At 39.0% G+C, this 15,921-nt stretch overlaps 1 protein-coding gene across 7 annotated transcripts in view; it reads left to right on the forward strand.

Moving 5' to 3' along the window:
* Positions 1-15,921, forward strand: part of Tnik (TRAF2 and NCK interacting kinase) — a 383,074-nt gene that overhangs the window by 328,891 nt on the left and 38,262 nt on the right. For 4 of the 7 annotated variants that reach the window (XM_048814298.1, XM_048814300.1, XM_048814301.1 and 1 more), the window contains 4 exons: positions 4,747-4,910; positions 6,910-7,007; positions 7,873-7,896; positions 13,396-13,580. In XM_048814298.1, coding sequence (XP_048670255.1) covers positions 4,747-4,910; positions 6,910-7,007; positions 7,873-7,896; positions 13,396-13,580 — 471 coding nt within the window. The remainder of the gene's footprint in view (positions 1-4,746; positions 4,911-6,909; positions 7,008-7,872; positions 7,897-13,395; positions 13,581-15,921) is intronic. The other 3 variants (XM_015494269.2, XM_048814299.1, XM_048814303.1) reach the window with 1 other exon arrangement.

Below are 15,921 nucleotides of genomic sequence, written 5' to 3' on the forward strand. Positions count from 1 at the left end.
CTGCTGTATACAGGGCTGCACACAGCCCTGGGACCCAGTGACTCCAACCAAGACTGCCTAAGTCATAGGGCCTACTATTTCCTGCTACTCTTTAGAGTACAGATATAATTAAGGGCAAATTATATTTGTTTGCCTCACCTTTTTGTTGCTTTTCTTTGGTGTAAATATGTGAATTAGCTTATTTGTAAAAGGCAGACCCTCTCTCTTCTCCTGTGGCAAACTTACAGACCCCAAGTTTAAAATAACAGTGTTTCAACACCAAAGGATTTCAGGCTCCCAAGTTACCATATGGAGAAGAGCCATCAAGGAGAGCAGTTTGCCCTGTGGATAATATGATGTGTGTGAGAAACAACCCATTGTATGAAACCAATAACCACAAAAAAAAAAAATTGGCAGATTATAATGGTTAAGAAGCTCGGATTTTTAATATTAGTACTAATTTTAAACAGAAACTGCAGAATGTGTGTTTTGTATTTGATAATTTGGAAAACAGTACATTTGAATAAAAAGAAAACTCCTTCGTATCCTTGAAGGGAAGACTCTTGGCAGTGTCACGCAGTATGCTGACATGTAGCTGTTACAAAATAAAAACAGAGCTTTATTCTAAATACCCTTCCTTCTGCTATCTACACACATTGTACCAAATCAGAAAGAGTCCTCTAGAGAGCATGCTTTTGTAGTTTTGAGCAGGTATAGCTGTGCTGCAGTCAGTTGCTCAACCAAGTGTTATTGGGCAACCTTTGCAGGTCTTTGTTTATTTAGTGAACACCTCTGGAGCACTTATATGTATGGTATACTTCTCTAAGTACATTGCAAATATTAAATGTTTAAACTCTATAGCAACTCTGTGAGGTAGTGACTGTAGTCATCCCCATGTTTTAAATGCACAAACTGAGATAAACAAAAGTTGCGCAAATTGCCCAATGTGATGAAGTTAATAAGTCAGTATTTGAACTCTGGTAGCCTTACACCAAAGTCTACTCTTTGAAGCCCCACTTTATGTTGATCACAGCACCAGTGCAGCTGCCACTGCTGCCTGGTTTTCCTAGGGGAAAGGGACACCCTTGATTCATTGACGGACTCCACACCGTTTTTCCTGTTTCCCACTCTGGGGTAGATGAATGTGTTGACATTCCTCCTAATCTTAAGATTATCGATCCTTATCCTGTGAGACTCAATACCTTGTAAATATCATTGTCTTGGGAGACATATTTATACTCTGAACTCTTACGCACTCAAGCTGGAACTGGTGTCGTCTGTCACATGCTGGTGATGCTTCCCTTCCTAAATGGCTGAAGTCTTGGTGATCCCACGGTTCAGTGACCCCAGGCAACCATCCTGGCTCCTCTTTCTCCTGTGTATGCTGCTGAGCATTGCTCAAGCTGCCAGATCCAAGAGCGGTTCTCACCTGCCCTGTGGATTTCCAGTGCCTAATGCTGTCAGGGCAATCAGTTGAGTTTAAATCAAGTTTTGATAAGAGCGTTTAACTAGATTGTTTTTAAAACTCCCAGACAGTTTAATATTTAACTTTGATTCATGCATTCTTTTAAAGCAAATTAAAATTCAATCAAACAAGTACACTCAGAATATAAAAAGATTTAAACTGAGCCAGAAACACCCAGTCAAAACCCAATGACTAAAAGCTTAATTTCAAAATAATTCTCTGTCCCATCCCAAGCCTATCTTCTTATGACTTGTTTATTCTCATTGACTGTATCATCAGAGAACAAAGTAAAGTGAATTTTGGCAGCCAGCCAGTTAATTAAAAGACTTGGCCCAAGTACTTGGGCACAAAATCACTTTGTAATCCTCATTTTCTATTTTGACTTTTTATATGATTCAAGTGGATGGAATAATTGCCACATTTTACTTTACTATGTGTTTTATAGACCAAACATCATTGTCTGCACAATGCCAAATGTAGGAATTAAAAGTTAGCATTTAAAAAAATCTATTTGGATGTTTTCAAATTTTTACATGTTTAGATTGAGTAGACTCAGTAATACATGAACAAGAGAAATCTATTATTTAGTGGAATCCTTCTGAAATTGAACCTAGAGCCTTTAGCTCAGACCCCTTGGACCCAAAGCCACACCATACATACATAATAAAGAAGAGAAAAATGTGAACAGTATGACATTTTCTCAAATTGCTAGTGTTTGACAAAAAAAATAAAAATAAAAAGGTAGAAAAGCATTGTAAGTTCTCCCTTTTTCTATAGGTGGTTACATAGAAACCAAAGACTTCATTTAGTCTACCCCAGCAAAAATAGCAGCCTGTCAAGATCAGCACCCACCCTGGTTAGCTCCAGTGGGAGGACTTGTGCTAATGAGGCCCAGGTCAGGGATTTAATGCCCATGGGATCCAATTAGCTTCACAAGGGAAGAGTCTCTGAGCCCCATCAGAGATGCATGCTCATCTCAACTGATTCTGCTAATGCCCTTGCTCTTGTTCTACACTGGGACAACCCTGGCCCAGGCCTCGCCATCTAACATGGCAACAGCCCCTCACTGTACTGCCTGCCCTTCTCCTGGCCAGTCATGCATAGACCTCCCTTGGGGGATGCACCTTCTCTGCCAGGCTTTAAAGGCTGGTGCCTGATCGGGCTATAACCTGATCTTTCCTTCTGATCACCCTCCTCTCCAACTTGGCACTCCTTCCTGTTGGTGTCCCCTCCACACCACATACACCTGGAAACCCCAGCCCTCGTCTTTACACAGGCTCTTTCCAGCCTCCCAGCTTACTGCTCCAAGACCCAGTCAAGTTCTCCCTCCTTCATCCCACTGTCCTTGACCCCTCCAGTCTGCAAGAATTGTTTCCCAAGCTCCAGCAGTATTTACAGCCTCTTTCCCAGACAACATTCAGAGTTACCATGTTTAATGTTGTCTCCATTGTGTGTATCTCATTGCCACCATCATGTTGTAACTTGAGTGTTCGCCCTGTGACCTGTGCTTCTCCATCCCTCTTCCCAATCCAGTGAGGCTCACAAAATAAATGCTTACTAGAAAGGTTTTGGCTAAAGAGTCAAAGGAATGCTACATCTGTATACATATGTGCACTTACACATACCTAAGTTCATGCCTTTCACCCAAGAATTCCAATTCCAGGAAATAGAGATATGATTTAGTATTGGTGTGCAGACAGCTGATTATCTCATCATTATTTGTCACAGCAATGTATTGGAAGCACCTTAATATCTAAGAGCAGAGGATGGCCAAACTAATTCATCTATACAGTGGACTATAATGCAGCCATTCCTTTTTTTCCAAAACATAAGAAAATGCTCACAATGCAGTATTAAAAACTTTAAAAAGCAAAAATAAAAACCAAATATATGATATGCTGCCTTATATACAAAAGAAAAAAGATGAGAAGATAATTTACCAAATAGTAAAATAGTGAAATTAAGTTGAATATCTTCTTGTTCAGGGATTTTGAGTGTTGCTTCCTATATTTCAAGTTTAGTATAATGCACACAGGAAAAAGTCAAGGAAGCTTCCCTTTAAGATTCACCATCTCAGAGATAGTGCTTTTAGTGTAATGACTAAAAGATTGAGTCAGGAGTTCATTCCCTGCATGGCCAGAAGCTGGCCAGGAGCTCCATGAGGAAGTCAAACTGCCATCATTCTGGGACTCCTTCAGTGCATGGCATCTTGAGTGCCCCCTTTACCCCTTGACCTTGCGGACAAGTGCTGTACGGTGCTGCTCCACCAATGGCAAGTTATTTCCCCCCAGGCTTATTGATGAACAGCTGACAAATAAAATTTATACATACACACACACACAGCATCAATGTGATGTTTTGAATCTGTATAAATTAACATCTATCATTTCACATAGTCTTCATGTTTTCTGATGAAAACATTTAAAATCTACTTCAAGTATACATTATTACTAATTATAGTCACATAGTGTACAAGAGATCTTCAGAACTTATTCATCCTAACTGAAACTGTTCCCTTTGATCAGCATCTCCCTGGTCTCCTCCTACTGATCCCAGAGGCCCTGATAGCCTCGTTGCTTTTCAGAGTTGGACTTGTCCACATATGAGGAAGATCATGTCATGCTTGCTTTTTTGTGTGTCTGATGTTTTTGTGTTTAAAACACATATGTGACGGTGGCACAGGCCTGCAATCCCAGGGGCTTGGGAAGCTGAGGCAGGAGGATCACAAGTTCTGGGCCAACCTCTGCAGATTAGCCAGGCCCTAAGCAACTTAGGGAGACCATGTCTCAAAAAAATAGAAAGTACTGGAGATGTACTCAGTGGTTAAGTGCCTCTGTGTTCAATCCACAGTGTGTGTGTGTGTGTGTGTGTGTGTGTACACATATACAAACATGTACATATACACACACACACACATATATATATATGATATATGGCTGTATTAATTTACATTCCCATCAGCAGTGTGCAGGTGTTTTCTTTTCTCTGTATCCTTATCAACACTTATCATCTCATTCTGATAATTGCCATTCTAACAGGTGTCAGGCGATAACTCCTTGTGTTTTTAATTTGATTTCTCTATGCTTAGTGATGTGGAGCATTTTTACATAAGTCTGTTGGCTATTTTCTGTCTTCTTTTGACAGATGTCTATTCAGATCCTTGGCCCATTTTTAAATCTATTTGTTTTCTTGCTGTTTTGTTGAGCTCCTTATATATTTTGGATACAGAACCCTTATCAGATGTGTGGTTTGAAAAACTGGCCAAGTCTTGAGGGTGTAATCAATGTGCTCCACCATTGCAGCAACCCGGATCTCCGGAGAACGGAGCCAGTCTTGGAGAGCCCCTTGCAGAGGACCAGCAGTGGCAGTTCCTCCAGCTCCAGCACCCCCAGCTCCCAGCCCAGTTCTCAAGGAGGCTCCCAGCCTGGGTCACAAGCGGGATCCAGTGAACGCACCAGAGTTCGAGGTAAAGCCTATCTTACCTTTCCCCAGGGACACTGCCCATGGAGGAAAGCTACGGGTGGAAAGAGGGGTCTTTATTGACCCTGGTCCTGGTGTGGTCATCACTCTGTGACCCCAAATAGCCCCTTCGCTGCCTCAATCTTCCTTAGGGACTGGGTCACCATCCTTCATTGTGTGGACCAAATTCTTGCTAATCTCAGGTACTAGTGTTTTCCAGAGAAATCGTCAAACTGTGGTCTTATTTAAAAATAGTTACTAGTCACTGAATTTCCATTTTTATTTGATTGCCTTTAGAATTTTATGTACCTCTGAATGTCCTGTTCCCAATGTGCCAATCATCCCTTTTAGAATTCTGAACATAGTTCATAATTCTAGGTATTTTTCAAAATGAAATTTAATAAAGACTAACATTTAGAATAAATACACTTGGGGAAGAAATAAAATTTCTGACTTGAAAAAAACATATTTGACTTTTCTGGTTATTAGGTAAAAATTAGTCTCTCTAAGCATTTAATGCAAATCATTCATTACTGTTTACTTTTCATTAATGGAGAATCCTATTGAAAACCATTAATATTGTACATGTAATTTTATGTAACAATACATTTTCTAGCTAGTCAAAATTTACTCTGGATCACCTTCTGCAAAAGGTAATCTTGGTTCCAAGTGATAAAAACCAGTGCTTTTGAAGTTCATTTAATAAATATTTATATACTTATAAACCACTTTGTTCAATGAGATCCACGTCTTGTTTATTCTTTCTTGGCCTCTGCAGTGGAGACTACTGTAGTTTATGTCCTAATATCCCTTTCAGGTTGTAAATAAGTGGAATCATTGTGTGTCCATACTGAAAAGTTTGGTGTCTAACACCTGATTTCCATGTCTGTGTCTTGGGACTTAGACTGGCCCACGGCTGCCCCTGTATGCATTCTTCTGACATCTGTGACATAGACCAGAGCTATGTCTTTGTGTCTGAACACAAATTTTCTTAACTTAGAAAAGTGTCATTCCCTTCTATTCACAAGCAACTTATTAGAGCAAATACTAAAGAAAACAAAAATTATATATATAATTTTATTCTCTGACGTAGATGAGGTTTAATTCTTATATTCTGAAGAACTGAAGTTCTTATATTCTGATGAACTGAAGTTCCTAGTTCTGGATTTAAAGTGTTCTTGTATCCCTCGTATGTCCCTGCCTAGGAAAGACCACTTTAAAACACTACAAAATATCTCTCCTACCCTGGACTGTGGTTTTTCTACCTATAAGTTCATCAACAAAAGAAAAGTTGGGAGCCTCCCCCACCCTTACCTCTTATTCTGGGGCTCTTCACTTTATCACCAACACTTTCCTAGCCCGCCCCCCAATTCTTCCTTCCTCAAAGATCCCAGACCACTCCCACTCCTGTTTAAAAATTATTCCAAATAAGGGTTTTTGGGTTTTTTTTCCTACAAAATTCCATTCTGGTGAGTAAGTAGTAAAAGAGGAAATAAGCATAGAACCTTAACTTGGAAGCTGGTTTATAGCAGAGTGATGAAGAACAGAACTTGGAGAACTCAGAAAGAATCCCCACTTAACTCATAATAGCATCATGAGTTCAGGCCAGTTGTGTCGTCTTTCTAGTCTGCATTCACCTGTAATATAGAAAAATAGTGCCACACCACTAGGTTGGAGCAAGGATTAAATGAGATAATTGACACGGAAGCATGAGCCCTTTACCTGATACAATGTGTACTCAGTTCATAATGGTGGTAGTGTGCTTGCTACAGTTTTTCTTATTATTACTACCGACTTCTAGGTTACAGGTCTAAATGTGTCTTCCTTATTTTGTTTGTCTGAACATTTATTATTTTTCCATGTATATGCTTGAGGATTTACCTAAGTGAATGACTAGTCCATCCAGTAATCCTGAGGGGGATGACACTCCACTGATCGCTCACCTGGGGCATGAGTCTGCATTTTTTGATGGTCCTGTCTCTCTTGACCCTCTGTTTTCCCTCTAGCCAACAGTAAGTCAGAAGGATCACCTGTGCTCCCCCATGAGCCTTCCAAGGTGAAACCAGAAGAATCCAGGGACATTACCCGGCCCAGTCGACCAGCTGTGAGTGCCTTCCTCTATGAGTTTTTAAACTCTTTTAATTTACCAGAGAACCCACAAGATAAATTGGGGATACATTCATGATTATAATGAGCAAAAGTTGAGATGAATAAAAGAAAGGATGCTGGGAACGTCCAGAGGGAAGGGATACCTGATTAAAAAACAACTGAGCAGATCTTGGATTGTGTCCCCTGCCTTTGAATGTTTTGCTGATCATCAGTGCTCCTTTAGAGAGTAAAGCAGTAAGAGAAATAACTCGTGTCTTTCCATAATTTCTGCTCAGAAATGGCAAAAAAGATGTTGAACTAGCAGTTAAGGATGCTCGAGCACTTGCTATTGATTTCTCTTATCTCTTCTGCTCTTTCCCATATTATTTTCCATATGAATGAACATTACAGTTTTTCTGCTACTTTTCTTGCCTTCCGGAGCTGTCTTTTATGGACCCAAACTTGATAAGCATGGCGTGAACAGGGGCTTGACAACTTGAAATCCAGCATCATTGCTGGACATCATGTAGACTTACAGAAAGAATTAAGAGCATGCAGGCTGAAATTTGAAAGTGGAAAATTAATTTGGGAAGAGTTACTATCCACCCAATTTATTTCAATTTTCTGAGACTCTTTTCTACAATATGAATGTGAAGCCTTTTGGGTTTATTGTGTTCTTTTTTTTTTTTTAAGATCTTAAAGTAAGGAGGTATACTGAATAATAATGAAAGAAATGTGCATGGTCCTGGGTTGAACTTCTCTTTGCTTTTTGTCTTTCTTAGTTTTGTTCTAATGATTGCAATTCTGTGTCTAACCTGCTTCCTTTCTTCTGGATTTTCCCCTTCTATGGATTCTTCTGGATTGGGTCCCTCTTATCTCAGAGCTATAAGAAAGCTATAGATGAGGTTAGTATTACCTTTTCTTGGTCATGCTTTCACAGAATGTAAATATTAAATTAATTTCCTGATGTTGACATTCAGAAGAGGCTGGGGGAATCACAGGTTCAAAGTCCAGTCATCTACTGGGAGGAGAGCCCCTTGGATGGAAGGCAGCCTGAGACCTTCATCCCTCCCCATGTAAAGCTTAGAGCCTACTCTCAGAAAAATGTCACCTTTCCAATGTTCCATCTGGCTAACACCAAGTGTTAGTGCTTTATTAATGGCAGAGTTTCTCCTTCCAGTACCTTCCAATAGCAAACCTGTCCTCACCAGCCTTGCTAAGAGATGGCTCTCAGCGGTTTTATTAACAGAGAGAGAGAGAGAGAGAGAGAGAGAGAGAGAGATCATTCCAGGGCACTCCAAATTTATAGTGTGTGATTTGTGAACAAGGAGTTACTGGGTATTGTTAGATTAATTCTGTGGGGCATTAACAAGAGCATCAGCAGCAACATCAACTTTAGTTAATGAATCCCGGTGAGTTAAGTGACTTTATTTCCTTATCTGTGGAAACATTTTTCCATTAGAGAAGTATATGGCTTTGCCAACCAGAGGTAGCTTGCTAAGAAGGATGACTGCCTCACTGCTGTTTGTCAGGCCTGCATGAGTACAGCATAGTGGGATTTCTTTTCAGAGCCAGACCTTGCAGAGTCCTGAATGCATGGAATCTAAAGTCTATCCTGATGGCTTTAAGGCTGAACCTCTGCTGAGCACTATTTTTGTGAAATTACATGGAAAAAGCACTGGCTTGGGGGATCAGCAAGTTGCATTTAAATCTTGGCTCCCCCAGTAAATAGCTGGCTAGTATGAGTCTCATAACCTCTCTGGGCCAGAGTTTTTTCATCTGTAAAATGAGGATAAAAACACCTGCCCAACCTCACCTATGAGATTGTTTAGATCACGCAAGGTCATGTGTGTAGAAGTACTTTGTGATGCGTAAAACCCTATGAAAAAACAAGAAGTTGTCCTGTTAGGATTTGGGCCTGAGTCATAGAGCTGGTCTCAAGTGGGAAAAGCACATTTCTATGCATCTGGGCTTTACCAGATAGGCTCACTTTTTCAGAATTAGGACAATCTCACCATTCAGTGATTTAGAAAGTTATCCTAGCTAAAGGATTATTGTTTATAAAGGAATGAACCTCTACATGTCTACCGTGTGGGGATGGTATTTACGGAGAGGGAAGAGGGGAATATTCTTAATTGCTCTCTGCCAAGGCCTTGCCAGATCCTTTCCCTCATAATAGTGAGAAGAATGGGAAGTTGTCACAACTTTTGTCAATTTTTTTCCCAGAACAGGTGAAGAAAGAGAATTATTTTCTGATGCCAGTTACCAGTAAAATAGTTGAGTGTTTATGCACAATTCAAGGCAATTTTATGAGTCCCAAAAATGGCCTAGGAGTGGCTCTCATGTGGGACAGAGCTCTAGTGGATTTCATCTGGTTAACCCTGGATATTTTAGACTTTCCAAATTTGCTTTATTTACTTGGGTGTATTCCACTACATTGGACAGAGTTGAGAAGAGGCAACAGAAGTATAATTAATTGTAAGGAATTATGTGAACCAAACACCAACATCTCTGGGACCATGTGTAGCTAGAAAAAGCCCCTTGGGTGACCCTGTCAACCCCAACTCTTGGATATCATTGATCCAAAGCACTAAAAATACTGGATTACTTGACTCTCTCTAACCCTGTTGTTCTTAGCTGAGGACGATTCCTCTACTCACCACCCTTAGGAGACAGATTTGGCTGTCATATTGAGGGCAGAAGGCACTGCTACCAGATAGAGCAGAGGGATGCTACTAAAAATCCTACAGTGCACAAGAGAACTTCCCACAATAAAGAATTATCTGGCCCGATATGTCAATAGCACCACAGTGGAGAAACCTAGAATTTAACTAGAGCTAACCCTAACCCTTCCTTCTCCAGTCCACTGGTTTCAATATGGCTTCCTTCTCAGTGACTATTCTGCCATTTAGATAACTGAGGGTTGAAATGAAAAGTCTTAAACTCTTGTTTGAGAACTCGTTACTTTTTAGTGCTAATTTAATGGTTTAATTTTTCATAAAAGTCAGTCTGGGAAGTACTCATTAATTTTGCATTACTTTCCCATAAGAAGATGAGATTTTTACAGCCATAGTCTGTGATCACTTAGTACAGCCTTTGAAAATAAGTACTTTTACTTTAGCACAATCACGAATTTGACATGCAGATTATTTGCATAAGCAAACACTGGCTTTGCCACCATTTTTTCATTAGTATACAGGAATCTGAAAAACTCCCAAGCACATTCTTAGATGGGATGAAACTTGAGAAAGAACTAATAATCCAAACACTTTTTTCTTCAGATGAGTATACTGAAGTTAAGTGACTTAGCCAGTGTCATATCTTTTGATTTCCTAAATAGGAAGTAACTTATTTTAATACATAAGGAAAAGACTAGCTTCAGTTCCTTAACAATATAATGGTTAAAGAAGTTGAGCTAAAATTTTAATAAACTATATTATTTCCAAAAAGAGGCCTAAAAGAACACCTTTCTATCTTCATATTCACTCCATAGTTTAAAAAAATCACCCATTTTCCATATTTCTTTTTTATACATTCTCAGATATTTTCTTGGTAAATAGTACTTTTATTTCCCCTTTTTAATATCTTTTTAGCATCAGGCTTGACACAGCCATGCAATAAATTACCAGAAAGTCTCATTATATGAAGAATATTGTTATTGTCTGAGAACAAAATGTATGAAAATGGATCTGAACCCAGTGGTATCAATTTTAGATCTCGTCTATTTTCTAGAACTTTGTTATTGTACATTTTCCCATAGTAGATGGCTAAGAAACAAAATGTCAGCTGAAACACAGGCTGTTGGTGTGGAGAATTAATTTTCTTTGACTGGAGATATTACTTTTGAGTTACTCATTAATGTTACCCTGAAATTTTCACATATGCCTCATCCTCCAAGCTGTTATCAATTGAACTTAAAAGGAATTTGCAATTATTTCTAATATTTCAGGAAGGAGATTTTTAATAACAGAAACAAAACAAATTCTGATTAAAAGCAAAATTATAAAGCAGGTCAGAACTTTAAAGTGTTTCTAAATAACAGTGTTTAGGAAGATGTAGGTCATTTTAACAAGTGAAAGTTTCTTGAAATCAATGGGCTATGGACTAGCTAAATATTTCTAAATAATTTTGATTTTTCTAAAATCTCTTTAGTTGTGTTTTGAGGTGTCAAAATACGGAAAAGTAGGCCCTGGGGGAAAATGTGCCTTAATTTAAGTAAGTCATAGCTGATAGTATTATATTTTACTCAGAATTATTGATTTAAAATAAACTCTTTTAAACCATATTCTCTCTTTACGCTATAATGAAATGTAGTTTTTAATGACAAGTAACATTTTAAATTCTAGTTACATTCTTTGATGAGACTTAACAAGGTCTTAACGTACTATAATCAGAACACAAAAGAAATCTATCTAATTTGTTATTATTTTACTAGTTTGGAAGATTATAATACCCTTTTCTTTTCATGGCCTTAAAAAATATCTAGACACTATGTTCCCATTGTGTTCAAGTATAGTATACTCTTCACTTTCTTTTCCATTTGATGAAAATAGGCATTAACAATTACCAAGAGGAAATAAATAAAAAGCTGAAAAAAAAGCATGTGAGCTTTTCCTATTTTGGCTCATTGCCAAAGAAACCCAAAATAAATTTGCACAAAATTCTATGTGTGTGGTAGTTTTCCTCTTCCTTAATAGTGTGCATTTTATTTAAACACCATTGAGCCTTTTTAATACAATTCTACTTTCACTTTCACAAATGGGATAAATTTAAGTGCTGAGACTGAGGCTATTTTGTTTATGCAAGTGTGCTTGTATAGAAAAGCCCTTGCAAGGCTGTTTGTATATATAATGCACAGTTAGAAATTGCAAAAGCTTCCCTTTTTCTGAGGGCTCCAATTTGACTTCAGGACAAATTTTAAAGTCATCATTGCTTCCCCTTTGATTTTTATGAAATTAGAAAGAAATAGCTCTTTCACTTAACACCTTGAACTTCCTAAATTTCAGCTGAAACGCCTGAAGTGCTTCCTCCCCTGGTCTCACCCAAAATCGTCATCCCTGGCATGTAGGTAGCAATAGAGAAATATGATGGTTTGTGGTCTCTTCAAAATAAAATCATAATTATAATTCATACATGGTTATCACAGCTCTTCTTCTATCCAATTGGGAGAGATTATGTAATGTAATTTAGGTCACCTAGATTACTCTAATCCTACTTCAGGTGAATCGAACAAATACATTTCTGGAATGAAATAAAGAGAGAATATGGACATAAGAAAATTGTAGGATTTAGTTTTTTTTTTTTCAATGAGTTTCTTTCTCCCTAATCCCCTGTCTCTCACTGAATGCTCTGATTCCCACATGGGTCACTAAATAGGGAGAAATGGTAAGACTGATGTCAAATTGCTTTTTCCTCATTTGCATGCTGTGTGCCATGGGCAGTTTAACCCATGCAAATTAGAGCGGCCATGCTTCTGCAGAACTGCTTCCCTCTGCATTGCTCTGATAGCATGCCAAATAAAAGGTAGTCAGATATTCAGCACACTGCCTGCAGTATGCCTGGTGATTAAATCCCACATCATCACATCCATAAGGCTAAAGGTTTCATCATACTCATGGAAAACTGAAAAATTCTCTCTTCCTTTCGGTGTTTGCACATCCATTTCAGTGTTCTTTGCCAGGGTTCTGCCAGGTGACTGGAATTTAAAACTTGAGACAGTGAAACACCTATAATTCTGGAAGAGAACTCCTTTTCTCCTTTTTTTTTTCTTTTTCTTTTTTCCCCATCTTGATTAACTCTGCTCTGTGGCTATCAATTTTGATGGCTCTGGGCTTTGGGGTGGGCCATCATTTGATGTGGTGCCTCTGCTCTCCAGGGAATGATCACACACCAAATGAACCTTGGGAATTGCTCTGTTCTATGACTGATGCTAGATTTTGGTCCAGCAGTGATTGTAAGAAAGGAAAGGCCATCGCTATGGCTTGGGTGGGAGTCCCACTATACTGGGGAACCATTTTTAATCCCATGTATTTTCCTATTAACTCTGAGGGTGACCATCTTCACCTTCTCAAAATAAAATGAGAGCACAATTTTGTATGTATGTGTATGTGCATAACATGGCCTACACACACGTGCACCTGTCTATTCAGAACTGGTCAGTCTTGGTCTAGCTATTGGTTTTGAACAAAGTTTAAAGTGATTTCATCTTTCTTTTCTAGCTTCTACACACCACAAACATCGTTTTCTTAGTTCCATGCAGTAACTATGTTTGTCACAGTTCTCTATAGAGCTTTTTTCTTTCTTTTTTCCCCCCCTTTGTTGCTTAAGCTGGAGCACTAACTTGCTGAGAGATGTGGCTTTGGTCATGTCTAAAATTCATACGCTGAACAACCTTTCTTTTGTAGGATCTGACGGCATTGGCCAAAGAATTAAGAGAACTCCGGATTGAAGAAACAAACCGCCCGCTGAAGAAGGTGACTGATTATTCCTCCTCCAGTGAGGAGTCTGAGAGTAGTGAAGAAGAGGAGGAAGATGGAGAGAGTGAGACCCACGATGGGACAGTGGCTGTCAGCGACATACCCAGACTGATGTAAGAGGACTTTGGTTTTTTTGTTTGTTTGTTTGTTTGTTTGTTTGAGGTGGGGTCCTTGCTATGTTTCCCAGGCTGGCCCTGAACTCCTGGGCTCAAGGGGTCCTCCTGACTCAGCCTCCCAAGTAACTGGCACTACCAGTGTGCACCACCATGCCCAGCTCTAGACTACTTAAGTGCAGACCAGAAGGAGACTAGGTCTCCAAAGCTAAAGGACAAAAATGGGAACTAAATATAAATCGTAGATAGATCACGGGTAAGGCAAATTGACTTTGGAGTTTGGGGTTCTTATTAGAACATAATCCTATAGTTAATCTCTCTCTCCATAGACATAATCACTTAGAATTTGTACATTTCTAGAACTGTGTGTCCATTACCTTTCCATGGGAAGGTAACATATTCCTTTTGGTAAATTTTTTTCTTTTCTTTCTTTCTTTTTTTGTTTTTGTTTTTGTTCTTTTCATCTCTAGAACAAACAGTATTATCATTGGTGCAAGCCTTTCTCCCTGGAACTACAAAAGTGAAATTGTGAACAATGGCATTTAGGGAATAAAATGAAAAAAGAAATGAGACATCTATTCCATTGCCACCACTGCCACCAGTAAATAAGGATGAATGTACATGGCATCCTCGATTAGCATCCCACTGACAGAATCAGGAGTCACACAATCAGGGAGAGAAACTTCCCAGTGTTTGGTTTAATATACCTTTAAATCTTACCCTTATGATTTTCTACGTCATCACCTTCATTGTCTGTCTTCGCAGTCTTCCTTTTGACTATATCTATATCTATGCCTGCCATTATTTCCCTCAGTAGTTAAAGTCTTTACTTCTTTTTTTCTTTTTCTGTTTTTTTAACATGAGGGAGGAGCTTACTGTTCTTTCACATTGGAGTGAATCCCAGCGGGATATCCCCATGCTCTGTTGCTTCCCCATCTCCTTCTCCAGATACACACAAGGTCTCATTGCCCTGGTTTACCAGAACCTTGACAGAATGCAACGCTGAGTTTTCCAGCTTCACTTTTCCTTTCCAGTCCTGTGACTTAGCTATCAGTGTTGATCACCAGACCTCGCTCACTCTTCTCACTCTGTATTGAGAAGATGCCTCACGGCCACAGATCATTGTCGTGTTCCAGAAGGATGAGACCCAGGTCTGGTTAGCCTGCAGGAAATGCCATCCATTGTTTCACCTTTGTTACATTACAAGCAAGTCTGAGAGGCAGATCCAGTTATCATTGCCAAAAATCTATGCTTGGTGTTTTACTGTTGATTACCCAGTTACCGACAACCATAAATATGCTAAAATATGATATTTTGAAACATTGTATTAAATTGCTTTTTTTTAACAGCAAATAATATTGTTCTAGAGGCAAAATCACTATTCTAAAACATTTGTGCCAAACAGGCTGGCCCTTTCGGGTTTTATCTTGATTCAGCATTAATTCTTCTCACAGATGTTCAGAATTCCCTTTAAGCACTAAGCATACACTATCAGGATGAGAGCGGATTATGAAATTAAAAGATTGTTGAAATTCCCATTCTATGTTCAACACTATGCTGAAGGCTTTGATACACTTGAGAAGTACATACACTTGTATTTGACCTTCCAAAAGTTTATATTCCAGTTGGACAGAGACCAAATTACACATGGACAACTGCAGGTTAATATTAACATTTAGAAGAACAACCAGGGCTGGGGCTATAGCACAGTTGGTAGAGTGCTTGCCTCGTATGCACAAGGCCCTGGGTTCAATCCACAGCACCACAAAAAGAAAAAAAAAGAAAGAAAGAAAGAAAAAGAAAAAAAAATAGAACAACCCAAGATAGTTTATGAGGAAATGCTAAATAACATTTGGTTGTTTATTTTTAATAAGCAAAGACATTTTTTTAAATTTATTTTTTAGTTGTAGTTGGACACAATACCCTTATTTTGTTTATTTGTTTTTATGTGGTGCTGAGGATCGAACCCAGGGCCTCTCACATTCTAGGCGAGCCCTTCTCTGCTGAGCCACAATCCCAGCCCATAACATTTGGTTTTAAGCCCCCCCTGCCCGCCCCCAGTCATATTTTGCAAAGCCATGTATAGTGTTTGTCCTTGTCCCTCTAAAAGCAGAGCTGGAATTCCGCTCCACCCCCCGTAGCAGAAAACCCACCTTCCTACAGTTCCCCATTTAGATCAGGCTACACTTCTCTTCTGCTGTCTGGCACTCTCCTGTCCCTTTAGAAGTCACTGACTCACAGCCCAGCTTGCAGAGGTAGAATCCATACACTCTTCTGAGCTGCCACTGCATCTCATGTTTATTCTTGCATTTTCTTTCTTTCTTTTTTTTTTTTTTTTTTT

This window comes from Marmota marmota, unplaced genomic scaffold, assembly GCF_001458135.2.
Source record: "Marmota marmota marmota unplaced genomic scaffold, marMar, whole genome shotgun sequence".
Classification (NCBI taxonomy): domain Eukaryota; kingdom Metazoa; phylum Chordata; class Mammalia; order Rodentia; family Sciuridae; genus Marmota; species Marmota marmota.